This window comes from Necator americanus, chromosome X, assembly GCF_031761385.1.
Source record: "Necator americanus strain Aroian chromosome X, whole genome shotgun sequence".
In the NCBI taxonomy this organism is placed as follows: domain Eukaryota; kingdom Metazoa; phylum Nematoda; class Chromadorea; order Rhabditida; family Ancylostomatidae; genus Necator; species Necator americanus.
In genome coordinates this window covers 4,708,805-4,722,979 of record NC_087376.1, presented here as the reverse complement: position 1 = coordinate 4,722,979, position 14,175 = coordinate 4,708,805, and the positions used below count along the sequence as shown (strand labels likewise).

Below are 14,175 nucleotides of genomic sequence, written 5' to 3'. Positions count from 1 at the left end.
ATGATGGATTCATTTTCGCTGTCTCCTGATTGCCAACACTCTACTACGGGCCTGTGTTCCAAGTCAGTTTTGCTCTCATTCTCTGTTTATTCAGACAACGTTACACGTTTTTCTTATTCTCGTTTCTTATCCTTCATGACGATATCTCTGTATGTTTAAGATGCACGTTAAATCAAACATTCTCAATATCGAAAGCAGAAGAGCGTCATCGAAGAAATCTATCGAATGGTTCGATTAAGCTTAATCAATCTGTATCGAGTAAGCATGTTACTATTTCTACATTATCTTCATTCTCTTTTTATTTAACTATGTCGCTTCAATTTTTATTTTAGACACATCTGCTCCAATGCATCACCTGTACTTAGCACCTGATGAATTTGTTGTGAGTAATGGACTTGTATTCGACTTTCGTATTGTTTGTAATTTCGTACGTCAGAGATGTCCTTCTTTTGTAAAATGTATACACATGCACTTTATTCATTGATTTATGAATGTTTTAGTCGTTCCCAAAGCTGCCTGTGCAAGCTGTTCAACCACAAACCGATGATGTGGCTAGTTATCTACTTTCTCGTTTTTTCTCTGTTCCTTTTCTGTTTTACATTCAGTCCAGAACTTTTTTCTTTCTTGCTTACTCTCATATTAATTTTCCGTGTTCAACATAACATTTCCTCTCAAGGATCTGCAGCGTTTAACCAGTTAAAGACATCACCCCACGAATCTGAGGTGGTGCAGATTTCAGGTGGAGTATTCTTATAAGGGATAGTAGATTATGGAGAGTAGGGTGATTCCGTCCATTTCTTCCTAATTGCCGTAAAAAACGGACTGGAAGACGCGGCGCGTGCACAAGTCTGGCGCGCTCCAGTCGAACTCCTTGTAGAAAATAGTGCGCAGAACGCCCGAAGCAGTATCTTCCGGGCCGTTTTTTTTTTAACGGTAATTAGGAAGAAATGGACGGAATCACCCCCTCTTCATAATCTACTATTCCGTATATGAATACTCCACCTGAAATCCGTACCACCTCAGATTCGTGTAGTGATGCCTTTAAATAAGTTTGGTATAATGGTTCATTCGGTTTTCTGCTGTGGTTACGATAAACTCTACGCAGAGTGTGGCATCTTTCGCCCAGTTGTTCAAAATGGCAGTAATGCGTCAGAGAAGAGCAATGTTCCTTGTCAGTGGAGGTGTAGGTGGTAGAAGTCAGGGATTACGAAAAATACGATTAAAGGATACCTACTAAAAGCCGATCTTCACATTAAGATGATTTGATAGTCATAATCCCTGTTAATTGTAGCCTGATGTTCGCACTGTCAGGAAGATGCCCAGGACTTGCAATCTCTCTCTGTGTACTTTTCATCTTAATTGAGCCGTAACATTGGCCAACTTGCTCTTTTTCGTAACCCATGGAATGCAGATCGCTAGTGTATTCAACCAGTATTTTTCTGAAGTATGCTTCGTTCTTGATCGTATTAATTACAGAAGATTCCGCAACCTGACGAGTTAGAGATCCCGCGAGAAAAACAAAACGATGAACAGGTGCAGAAAGACAAAGAGTCTGAATTCATTTTTACTACGGTAATAACGCTTATATTTCACTGTTACCTAATGGTTCATGTCCGATTTCATTAAATTTTAGTCCCCGTTGGTAGAACCACCAAGCTTGCTAATGCGACTTTTTGAGTCGTCTCACTTCACTCCGGCCATTGCGATTAAGTATCTTTTCTCATGTTCAGAAAAAGGAGTGAAGCAATATTTAGGTAAATTTGTCATATGGTTTTGTGCAATATAATGTTAATTCTGCAGTTTCTTTAAGGAAAGAAGCTATTTGCTTTCCACCATTCTCGCGTCAATTTCTTTATTCCTCAGCTCATTAGTCTGTACATAAATGACAAAGAGGTTGCTAGCGCCATTCACCAGTATATTGAAGAACGGTTAGTTTGCTTTCTATGGACATTTTTTAAAATAAGGAGTAAAAGTTGGTGGGGATTTCTTCGCCGTTCAAGTCATTGAAACTGATTTTTAATGTCATTGAAATGAGGGCAATCCTGGGGTTTTCGTGTTATAGAAGAAGAATAATAGAATGTTTCTTGTTATAGAAGAATACGCTGTTTCTTCTTTCGCTGCATCACCTGTTCAAGATCTAGTAGTTACGCCTTTCATTAACCAGCGATACTTTAAATCCTTAGGAAATTTTGAGATTTTGTGCTTCTCAAAGGATCGTGAATCAAAGATGTGCGAGGTTGCATGGTTATCTGATATTATGCGGTATCAACTTTTAATTGATTTTATTTTTATGTGTTGTTTTCCTTCTTACTATGGTTAATTTTTAGGTGCAAATTGAATCTTCATTTCGCATTAATATGCGTATGGCTCTTAGAATCACTAGGAGTTGACAGGTTGAAGGGCAAAGACCGTGCGCTGGCACATGGCGATATTTTAAGGTTTGCAACGGATCTCGGATTTATTGCTACTGTCTTTTAATATCTATATGTAGAAATCATGATCAACAATTTTGTTTTGTGTAAGCAAGTTTGGATGGTTTAAAACTCAACTTAAACTTGCTATAAAACTATTCTATTCAAATTAATATCGTTGTCACCTCCTCCACATCATCAGCAATTCGCAAAGTTTTTGGTTTGTGGAGTCAGTACCCAGTAAAGTAAATGAAAGCTGATCTGTGTAGTTAAAGTAGCAGTTTAGATCACCTATAGTATCACCTTTGGTTTTGAACAACTAGTAACAAAAAATAACTCGTTTTCATTTTTGCAAAGAGCGTAAAGTCGATAACTGAGAGAATTGTTTAGATTCCTAGCCGCAGAACACTCGCTTCACCCCTTACTCCAAGATATCCTAGTTTCCACTACGATTGGAAAAAGAAAATCCATTTTAAAATCCACTCGAGAAATTTGTAAATGCAAAACCAAAACTCTTTTTTATTTCTTTTTTTATATCTTCGTAACAGGCGGATGATTCTAAACGAATTCAAACCTCCAAGACCGATTGATTCCTTGAAAAAGTGGGTATGTGTCGGTGATCGCCAAGGATGTCTTGCCAACGGATCTTTGTGCAAGTTTCTCAACGCCTAGCTTTGTTTTTTTTTTTTTTTTTTTGTTCCGAAAGGAGCGTCTTTAGTGAATCCGGAAAACCTCAACTCCGGTCTGCAATTAACAAGAAGTGAAAGTGCAGCGACATCATTGCGGTTTCTCTCTCCGGCCAGTTTAGGCGGAGGTAATTCTAGAAACGTCTATGTTCGTTCTGTGCTTACTTTTTCTTTCTTATTAGACTTTATAGTGATTACTATCATTATTGTGTCAAAATGACGATAAAAATCTCCTATTGCCCACCGCAGGCATTACTTTGTTGATTTCACTTCTTAAGCAATTCCCTTTGGTTCACTTTCATTTCAGATCGAACGTTGGACAGCGGATGCCGATGTTTCGAATACGACGACGTCACGGACTGTATTTGTGGGGTGATTTCTATGCGTGTATTCCCTTCCGCTTGAATTATATCTGGAGGATTTTCTTATTTTTTAGGCCAGGGCAATGGATGTACAAAAAGACTTTGTAGACTGGCTTGTTCGCATAGGTTATAATCTCAGAGAAGAGCCATCGAAAGGCGAGAAGGTAAATTTGCTAAGTTTGTTTCAAGCAGTATCGAAAATATATTCATTGCACTTCGTAATTTCACTAGTAAGACTCATTTAAGGACTAGAAAGTAATAATTCTCTTGAGATGTTAAAGCTTTTGTTAGTCCTCTTCCTAATAACGTGCTTATTTAATTTCTACAAATCTTCATCGGTATAGTGTACTGCTCATTTATTTGCGACCGTGATCAGAATAGGTGCTCAGGTTTATGTTGCTTTTTTCTGGGATTTCAGTGTTTCGCCTAGTAGTTTTCGTTATGGAGATATATTCTCCTAGTATTTTTTTTTCTGCGGGAAAATTCTGTGTTAAGCCATATGCTCATACCGTTGAGAAGATTTACAATATTTTTGTTGATCCGTCCCAAAACATACACTAAATATTCTAGATTATATTCAGACTCGTCGTCTTGTGAGCGAGCTGCTCGTTTTAAATATGCATCTTCCTGCCCGTGTATGGATACCTCTATCAGAAGGCCACGTTGTTCTAAACATTCCTCCTACCAATAGTTGTGTACTAAATAGCAAGGATAAGGTGGATTGGATTGAATGTCAGTTTGACTAAAATCCCTTAACATTATTATTGTTTTAAGGCTCCATACTGTATATTTGTGGAAGTGCTGCGTTGTGGAGATGTACGAAGAGTTCGCTTGCCAAAACGTCAGACGTCTGCAGAAGATTGTATCCAGATGCCTCCACGGTATTGATTTCTGTTCTGTAAATTCACGGAATGTTTCGGGTACTGCTGAAGCAGCCTTCTACTGTCTTTTTTCTGGGATTTTTGTGAGCTTTTCTGAAAAACGAGATTTGGTACGCGTGGTTCTGTTATTTTTGTTTTTGAAATTACTGAGGAGCGTCAATTCGGAATCTTCACCAACCATATTATTGTTAACTCATATCTTCCTACAGTGTTTAAAATATATTAGTTTTTCAGTGACGTTAGTAACTCATCGATAGCCTCACTGGACAACTCTCTAACTAAATCATCTGAGACAATTCTTCCCACACCGACATGCTCAGATTTGCATACTCCGGACAGCGACTGTTCACGACAGGTACTTCACCTTGTGTATGGATAGAGAAGAAGAGCTTTTGAAGTCACCACATTTGTGTGATGCTTCCATTAAGGAGTCAGTCGACATCGGAGTTGACACAACTGATTCACCATGGGATACTGTGTCAGTCGATAGTTGTGCATCTGAACCTGTTCTTCGTAGTTCAACTGGAATCAGTCATCGTCTGAGACAATGGGTGAAAAGACCAGGTCGCAGGCGTCAAGTACGTTACGTATTTTGTTTTCCTTCTTATATACACAAAACAGATACATCCGGAAAATAACAACAATCCCTAATAAAGAGCAAAGCTTAGCTGAATAAGATTAAGCTGTTGTTTTTCACCCTGAAATTACATTGGTTTTTCGGATTTTTTAATATTTAACTAGAAAAATTGTGATGTACAGAACATGGGCTTGTGTAGTTTTCTCCTGTAAATTTGTAGGTTTCAAATACTGCTTTGCAAGAAATGGCAACGATTAGCATTTAAATATTGCGTCTAAAAATACAGTAATCCAAATGCGACAAGTAGTTTTTTTTTTCCACCAGTGTCCTGAAACAGAAGAGTACCCATCACCATATACAAGGGATAGGAGAGGATAAAAGAAATTTAACAGAAGTGTTTGCATATCAGTTTCAGTAGTTTTAGTATAATTTTGAGTCAACAATTTTAATGGTTTTGGGCAAATTTGATTCTTTGTCTGTTATTTACTTCCTCTACATACTGTTTTAGATGCGTGCTCATCCTGATGATCCATCGGCATCAACTATGAGTGAACCTTGGGATGAAAAGAAAGAACGTATAAGACAAGTCAGATTTCTTCGTGCATTAATTTCTCTTCGAAACAACATCAGAGACAGATCGTAGCAGGTTTTTGGAGTGATGTTATCATTTTAAGGCAAGCCCTTATGGTCGTTTGAAAGGTTGGGATCTTCTACCTGTAATAGTGAAAAGCGGTGACGATCTAATGCAGGAACTGCTAGCGTATCAACTTTTAGTTACTCTTAAGGTACGCGTATGTAGTTATCAAAGAAGCTACGTACTGAAATACTATATTACTTACGTGAGATTCCGTACACTGTAATAGGATATACATATTTATGATGTATTGAAGGAAATATGGGAAGAAGAAGATGTACCACTCTATCTACGACCTTATAAAATCGTTGTTACCTCACCCGATTCGGGTATGATTGAGCCAATAGTGGACGCTTGTTCATTACATCAGGTATGTTTTTTTTCTAGAATTTGTGATTTTGACGTCACCTCAATGACGTCGGGTTTTTTCTTTGAACATTACAAACAAAACTTTTTTGTCGTATTGTAATTAAAAGTTATTAAACGGGGGGGGGGGGAGGGGGAATCTGGGACTGTTCACATTTTTCGGAATAAATTGTCGTGCTATTAACATCATTGTGTCAGTACTTTGGTATTTGATACATCAGGAATTCCATCGAAGAAATGTGTCGTTGTAGAGAAAGATTGCGCAGCAGCGCTTACTTACAGATAAAACGTAACCAGAGTGCGCTTTACCGCGAGGAAGGAAAATCTGAAGAGCCATCTCTGGAAGCACATTTCATTGATACATTTGGACCTAAAGGATCTTCTTCATACCTTCAGTACGTTGTTTCTCCTTTCTTTAATGTTTGCTCAACGGCAGCAATTTCCCACTTTGAAGCGTCTATCGCTGCTACTCTTTTTCTTTCGAATGGAAATTATGAGCTATTTCTGAATAACTATTTGAAAACATACATATATATACAATAATAATTATATATATTATATATATAATTACGTCAAGAGGTTACGTACGTCTTGTTTGATGTTGTAGAGTCGGCTTCAAACTAATGTTGCGTATTGTTTCTGAAATAGATCTTTTCACTATGTATGAACTTACTCTTCATATTGTGCCTATGTAACGAAATGTTCTAAAAATAAGCTTTGACGAGTTCGTGTCTAGCCCGCTCTGAGTCTCTGGACACATTGGTCGTGGTAACGCCACCCGTGAGCCACTCAAGTTGACTTGAACTATAAGGTGACGCTGAGCGTTGTGTCACAATGACTCCTTTCTACTTTTATTTCGATGTCAATTCTCTATTTTATTATATATTATATTATATTATACTTTATATTTTATTATTTTGTATTATATTATTATATCATATACTTTATTTTATTTTACTCGATACTATTTCCGTGCATTGATGATTATGAACGCAAAAGATGCAGTTGTTGAACATCGCGAACCGTTTACTTTGCTAATACTATTTTTGGAATTACGTAATACTTTCTCTTTTCCAGGGCTCAACAAAATTTTGTACACAGTTGTGCAGCGTATTCTCTTGTTTGCTATTTTCTACAAGTAAAAGATAGGTGAGTGCATAGATTTTTCTGGTTTACATTTATATCAATTTTTGCTCTAGTTATGCTTGTCATTAGTCCATGTTCGTATCACATCTGTACCTGTTTTTTTTTCAATAAAATGAATGAATAACATTGGGTTTGAAAATACTTTAGGGTCTATTCTGCGACAGCTTCTTAAAAGGGAAAGAAATGAGGAGGAGAGTTTTTCATCCGTTTTCTCTTTGAAGTTTTATTTCTCTCTTAAACCTTTTAGCCTTTTCTAGTACAAAAGTATGCAGATAGTTTCAGCATATGTTAATTCCAATTTATCAAAATGTGTAACTGATAAGTTGGTGGGGTCTATTAGGTGTATAGGATGAGCAAAGGTAGAGAGAACTTTTTCAAATCAAAGTCTTTTAAGTGTTTTTTATCCTCTTATTTTTAGTGTAACAAAATCCACTTGAACGTTCACATTATTTCTATGTTCCATCGTTGATGTTTCCAGACACAACGGAAATATTCTGATTGATGCTGACGGTCATTTGATCCATATAGATTTTGGCTTTATTCTTTCCATATCACCGAGGAATCTTGGTTTCGAAACTTCACCTTTTAAGCTGACATCGGAACTAAGTTTGTTTTTGAAACTTGTTCTCTTTTTCTTGTCGTTGCAATTACTCGAAAAAAACTTTTCCAGTTGGTGTTATGGGTGGTATTGACTCGGATCTATATTACTATTATAAAACGCTTCTTTTGAGAGGTATCATTGCTGCTAGAAAACACCATGAAAGAGTGATGACGATAGTACAAATAATGTCCAAAGGTAATTCACTTTCTTTTCAGAGAACAAATTCTTATGATTTATTTTATTCTAATTTACTCATAACTGTAATCAGGCTCTCAACTGCCATGCTTCCGAGGTGGTGCTGCTATGTTACGGGCGCTTAAAGGTCGATTTCACATGACATATACCGATATTGAGTTGCAGAAATTGGTTCGTTTCTTTTGTTCTAGATGCTCAGAATTGTTCAGTCATTTTCTTTTCTACTCTACAAATTTCTCTTTTGTTCATTTTAATAAATTTATTCCTTATCGGCTTTGCTGTCACGTGGAGGTAGAGGTTATTGCGGTGGAGCTGTAAGCATAGTTAGAATATCACCAATCCTCTTTTGATCTGATAATTGACTTGTTGCATCGGACGATGCATCTGCACAGTATTTCTGATTTGGCAAATAAAATTGGAAGGGAAAGCTTCTTATTGCAGCCACGTATTAAGTGAGCAAAAAAGCTGTAACTGCATGAACATTTTTCTGGAATATAGAGGGATAATTGCCCGGTCGTTGAACCGCTCCTGGAAAACAAATAGAATAGCAATAATAAGTTCAATGTCATAATTGTGGTGAGAGTAACGGAAAATAAAAATATGGAAATAGAGTAGACGTGGATCCAAAACAAAAGAATTTCGAAGCAAAATGAACCGAACATTGTGATATTATGATATCCACTTTTAGCGCATGGAGCTGAAATTTCAGTGTTATAGAGAATGCATGGCGTTGGAAAAGAAAATATGCGCATTAATGAAGCTAGAAACACTGCGAGAAATATTCGATACAGTGGATTATCAGCCTTTGAGTCTTGAACCTGTGTCGAACTAATCTTAGAATTAAATCCTCCACATTTTAGGCTACACTCATTCATATTTTCTTTTCTGCACCTGCTATTGTCTTGTTCACGTTTTGGAGTTCCAGAGATAGATTTTTATACTTTTTTTTAGGTGGACACTTTGGTAGAACAAAGTCGAGACTCTTTAACTACTCGGCTCTACGACAATTTCCAATACTACACGAACGGTATTTTGTAACTGCATTTTTTTCTCGCTACTTCGCTTCTATACAGGGCATCTAGTCCGGGGAGATTGAATATTATTATAGTTATGTGTTTCTCGAAATTGTACATGGTTTAAGGAGCTTTATTCTCTTTGTGTATCTATATAGTATACGATTGCTCAATTTGTGGCACATTTTTTGATTTGTTTTCATTCTTTCTTTTTCCAAAGTTCTAATCTGTGATAAGCGAAAATACTGGCGCATAGTGCATGCTTCGTTATAAGAACAGCCTCTCACATTTCTCTCGTTGTGATATGCCAAACTCTGTTATTTCCCTATAAATTTCTATTCTTTCTTTTTGTGGGGAGCTCCCATGTACTTCAGCATAGACTAGATCTTGCTATGTTATGTTGCTATAAATGTGAGGAAAACCTGGTGATTGCTGATAATTTGTTCGATTTCTTGTGATTAAAGCTTTTCTCTCATTCTTGCATTCATTTACTGCGGTGAAGCATCCGATGACTTTTAGTCGTAGCTACGAACGACACTACTTTGTTACAAAAATGTGTGAGGTGAATTTTCGTCTTGAGAATTTGCTACGGAGTATCATTCCACGCAGTTGTACAGAGGATTTTCAAAAATTTTTTCACTGCTTCCATTTAGATTGTTCTTGTTCTATTTTCTTTTTTTTCTATTTCATTGTGGGTGGGTTTACTCGTTACTTCTTCCAGTTGGTGCTTTCTCTACATTGAGGTCTATTGAGGCGGAATAAGCTTCTGCAACCGCTGCAAATCTTACTTTTCCTTATCCTGTTTTCTTTTTTTTGAATCTTCCATTCTGAATGCGATATTCGTTGGCTGTAATGAAGGTTCGTGGTTTGTCAAAATTCTAGCACTGAAACACTGTTGTAGTTTTGCCGACCTAGTGACGCAGACTTCTCACTCAAATTCGAGCTGATCTCGGATTGTCGCTGTTCAAAAAGTATTGATAAACAAGGAGTAGAGATAGAGACAACAACGTTTTGTCCCGTTATCGATTTCATGGGAACCAATCTAGACTCGCGATCACTTTCATAATCACAACTGAAACACGAACTGGTCAGGATGTGTGCTGGGTGATTTTTTGTTTTCATCAGTCCTAAACTATCCTGAATAGAATAGAACTAAATATCCTAAACTTTCGAAAGTAGTCATCAAAGGTGAATGAATGATTAATTTGGTGATTTTTATGCATGACAGAGAACTGCAACTGACAGCGTGGAAACTAGTATTGGTTGCACTGCAGGCAGGAAACTTGCTGGTTCACTCTCAAGAAATCATATATGAATATGTAACCAAAGTGTTAGCTCGTTACGTTCAAAACATGGAGAAATGACTAATGGACAATTTTATCAGGTTTAGTTTCATATTCTTTCGTGGTATTTTCGTATTAGCGCGGATGTGAACTTTCACATGTCTATGAATACGGTAATACGCTTCCTGATGTGAGGAAATGGAATGATTCGAAGATGGCTGCAAATTGTCATCCTCGCCGATATGTGTTTCTCTATTCTGATATTCCCATGCGATAAGTGGATTTACAAATGACCCTGTAGAATCGCCAAGTACCAATCCCTCATCCAACACCTTAATTTTTAATGAGCCTCCATCTTTTCCTTGTATACAGGAGTAAGAACACTACATATCTGCTATGCTGAAATAAATGGAATGAAGTAGCAATGAGGAAAATTGGATGCGGTGTTACGTACCATTAGTGGGACGTTTAAATTGTCGCGCCATGATCGTAACGAATGCGCTCCGACGCAAACGCGCCAAAAATTGCCGCCAAACGAAATCAGTCGGATCGTCCTGTGTACCCCTGAGGCAACCATTATGCATTGCTCTGTTGTCCATCATCCACCCATCTGTCTACTTTTTTAGATTTGTTTCTTGGTAGTATTTCCCCTTGTATGTTATAGACATTGTTTCGATTTGGTTCCTGCTTTTATTTATTATTTATTTTCGTGTACACACAACGGTTCACCATGGAATTATCGTTAATGAATATGATTGTGGATGAAAATAAAGTAGTCACCGCAGTAACCCTTAGCCGAAGGCTACATATCATGACGGATGAAGCGACCAAGTAATGTTATTTTTTTCTGTAATGTGCTGTTCATGTTCACGTCCTCAAAGGATTCGATATTCAGAGCAATGGTAGAGTTTTATGATAAGCACAAGACGGGTGGTGATATTTGGGCTACATTTATTGTCTATGGTTCACGTGAAAAGTTCGGTGTGTTGAATTTCCGTAAGAAGAACCTGACTGTGGATTTACGTTATTTATAACAAGCTTGATCAGGTGTGCCAGTCAGATCTTCTGTACTTTGTCGTGATGAGGATGTAGAGAAAGTGAAAGCACAATTCAAAACAGTCCATTCTGTGAAGTTGTTCAGCCTTCAGACCGTAAAAATTGAGGTTGGTAGGAAACTTTTTTTTTCAACATGGTTTTTTGCTTTTCCAAATCATTTTCGTTCTTTCCATTTTCAACGTTGCTTCAAACTTCATAAGGCATCATTTTTTAAATTTTTTTCTTCGAATTTCCAAAACCAAATCTTCATTTCCTAATCCATGAAATCTTCGTTGTTCTGCATTCCAGGATTTGAATTCACTCCTGGTTGGCGATCGCCTAGAAGATCAAAAATTTTTTCGTAGCGATGCTGAACGTTCCTTAATACGTTCGAAATTAGTTAGACATTTTGCCGAGGAACTCTGTGAGAAACTCCAATCCGGCAATTCTGATGTTCTGATTGCTATGAGGCATTTATTAGGAGATGCGCAGGCAAGTTGATCCCTTACCGTCCTCCCGATTTTTTTAAATTTAGTTTAAATGATGTGTTTATGGTGATTCACGCTTATTACTCCGTTAGTGAGTCTGCTCAGGTTGTGTGTCTATTACAGGTCTATATTTTTCTTACCACTTTCAGAACCAGAAGTCGCCAGCAAAGGTCGCTTCATCTCATTCACCAAAGAAAGGTTCTTTACAACCACAGAAGTTGGATAATTTGTTCAAGAAGGCGTGTGAGCGACAGAAGACACCTAAAGTGCTTATTTTCGTATTTATCAATGGTTTTGATAATTGTTTGCTTGCATTTGCTTTCTTTTCCTTAAGCTTTGAAATGTTACATTTGTTGAAGAGTACTCCTAAAAAAGAAGCGAGAAAAAGTCCGTGGAGCAGTGAAAAAGCTGAGTCACTCTCCCAGAGTACTGATGAATCTGTTGAATCCACCGACATACCGTTGCACAACAAAAGTTGAGTTATGTGAAATGCTGTATGTTGTGCTGTCTCTGCTCTCACTCTATGGCAGGCGTTGTTACTCTACTCGGAACGTTAACAAATTTACGCTCTTGCTTATATAGTTCGCCGTTCCAGGAATTCGCAAAAGGAGGTTAAAGTAGAAGACGATGACTCTCCTGTGGAGGCTGCTTCTAAGCAGACCAGCACTTCTAAGAAGAACCTTTCGAGCAAATTCTCGTCCACTTTTTCAAAAACAAAGAAATGTTGGTTATTGCTGAGTATTAACATTCCTATGTTTGCTTACAACTTAACATTCATTCCATTTGTTTTCAGTAAACAAGGATATTTTCGATGATGAGGATTCCTCTCCTGAAAAATCGAATGAAGTGAAGGAAAAATCTCCGGATCGCGCTCCCGAAAAGCCAAACAATGCAAACAAAAGTGTGTTGCAACTGTATGATTCATTTGTTCTTTTTAATTCTTAGGATCTTATTAGGGAAACTAAGTCCAGCACCTTCTAAGAAATTGAAGGAGGCATTTCAACCACCTCATGACTGTGAAGATTCTCGTGAGTAAATTGGGTGACATTGTTCTTATATGGTAGTTAAGCTAAGTTACTATTAAGAGGAGAGTGCAGCTTCGTCCGATGGTGATCACATACCAGCCAAGAAAAAGAAGATGGTTAAAACTGTTGAGACGTATCAAGATGAGGACGGTTTCCTAGGTAGTGCTCTCTTCATTCATCTTTTTTCTTTTTCTTTTAAACAGCATTCCAGTGACAAAAGAGGTAGTTAACATGGTAGAAACAGACGAACCAGAGGAACCTCATTCAAAGCCACTGCGACCTGCTAACAACAACAAGGTTCTTTTAGTAACATTTTGGTGGTGTAATCACATACTAATATTTTTCCAAGAAAAATCCTTAGAATTGTGTCCTCTTAACTGCATACAAAGTTTCTGTGCTATAATCTCTCACATCTCGGTATGCAAAAATATATCTTATGCTTGGTTGAACTTTGCATTTATCTCTGAATTGGATGTGATTTGTTGTAGAAGAGTTGAGTTATGAATTTACTTCAAAGCGTGTAGTAGGTCCATTTGCTTGCTTATGTTGGCATACTACTACATATTCTTAAGTCTTATTTTTGCTTCCAAGGCTAGTTGCCTGCTCGTGTTTTTTTTCTTTTTTTTTGCTAGAAATTTGTCGTGAACATAGGTACGATAGGGAGGAGTCGGACCCTCCTCAGCTGAAGGGAGTCTAGCTCAAATGATGAGGATCCCTTCGCCAGCCGTCCGAAGATGGAAATCCTTTCTCCAAACGTCCAAAAGTCAAAAAGGGGCTTTCGCCAACATTCCGGAAGTGAAAAAGGACCCTCCGTCAACCGTTCAAAAGTGAAAAGGATGGGAGCACTGGCTCCGATTATCGCTTGTATGGTCTTGGAGCCAGCTCCTACCGACTTTCTAATAATTCAGCAGTGAAACCAACTTTGTCGGAGGAGTGTGTCAGTATGACTATTCCATGTCGCAAAATTTCGTTGTATTACGGTTCATAATTTGGAACAAGTCCTAGGGTCCTTGTGTTTCTCCTCACCTCTTTATCTGCATGATCTAACGTCAGTGTCGTAAGGAAAACTGAACGATTCCGAAAACAGTATGACGATAGTAGCTGGGCGAATTCATTTCGACCCAGTTGCACTTGTGGTGTTTCCTACCTCCTATCTGACCCTCTATTGTATGGATTTTGCAGGTATCGCAAGCAGCTCATCACAAGAAGAAGTCTGCTGCTGCTGCAGGAACTCAAAAGATTAGTGCGTTTTTCACCAAGAAATGAACTAAGTCGATCTTATCACCGATCTTCAGTTGGGAAAATCTTCTTCTCACTTCTAATTTCCTCTGCTCTTCTTTAGTTGTCTACTATGTCCACTCATCTATGTATTTTCATGAGAGCGCATTTATCAAAATTTGGTAGTTAAAATCATTTTATTTGAACATAACTTTTCTAAATCAACCTTTCTCAACGGTATTGGTGAGTTCTTT

The 14,175-nt window shown here is 37.6% G+C and overlaps 2 protein-coding genes across 4 annotated transcripts; both read left to right on the top strand.

Moving 5' to 3' along the window:
• Window positions 1-8,897, top strand: RB195_021490 (uncharacterized protein; the record flags this gene model as incomplete). 2 transcript variants are annotated; one of them, XM_064208249.1, is made up of 27 exons in its annotated part: window positions 1-62; window positions 161-258; window positions 333-382; window positions 501-551; window positions 1,477-1,572; window positions 1,634-1,754; window positions 1,811-1,928; window positions 2,077-2,140; window positions 2,195-2,262; window positions 2,328-2,438; window positions 2,960-3,063; window positions 3,130-3,225; window positions 3,405-3,469; window positions 3,534-3,623; window positions 4,041-4,175; window positions 4,234-4,340; window positions 4,575-4,695; window positions 4,769-4,918; window positions 5,426-5,503; window positions 5,592-5,702; window positions 5,808-5,921; window positions 6,200-6,312; window positions 6,995-7,066; window positions 7,542-7,669; window positions 7,734-7,859; window positions 7,933-8,030; window positions 8,811-8,897. In XM_064208249.1, 27 exons carry the CDS (start codon window positions 1-3, stop codon window positions 8,895-8,897), a joined length of 2,634 nt encoding a protein of 877 aa, XP_064064131.1. The 2 variants fall into 2 exon arrangements, with proteins under 2 accessions (XP_064064131.1, XP_064064130.1); XM_064208250.1 differs by lacking the exons at window positions 2,077-2,140; window positions 2,195-2,262.
• Window positions 8,898-10,885: 1,988 nt separating this feature from the next.
• On the top strand, window positions 10,886-13,969 carry RB195_021489 (uncharacterized protein; the record flags this gene model as incomplete). 2 transcript variants are annotated; one of them, XM_064208248.1, is made up of 13 exons in its annotated part: window positions 10,886-10,986; window positions 11,051-11,136; window positions 11,203-11,318; window positions 11,500-11,682; window positions 11,828-11,944; window positions 12,038-12,152; window positions 12,274-12,289; window positions 12,343-12,401; window positions 12,472-12,579; window positions 12,635-12,706; window positions 12,764-12,862; window positions 12,915-13,000; window positions 13,886-13,969. In XM_064208248.1, the coding sequence occupies 13 exons, from the start codon at window positions 10,886-10,888 to the stop codon at window positions 13,967-13,969; spliced, it is 1,242 nt and encodes a 413-aa protein (XP_064064128.1). The 2 variants fall into 2 exon arrangements, with proteins under 2 accessions (XP_064064128.1, XP_064064129.1); XM_064208247.1 differs by having other exon boundaries at window positions 12,261-12,401.
• Window positions 13,970-14,175: the final 206 nt, after the last annotated feature.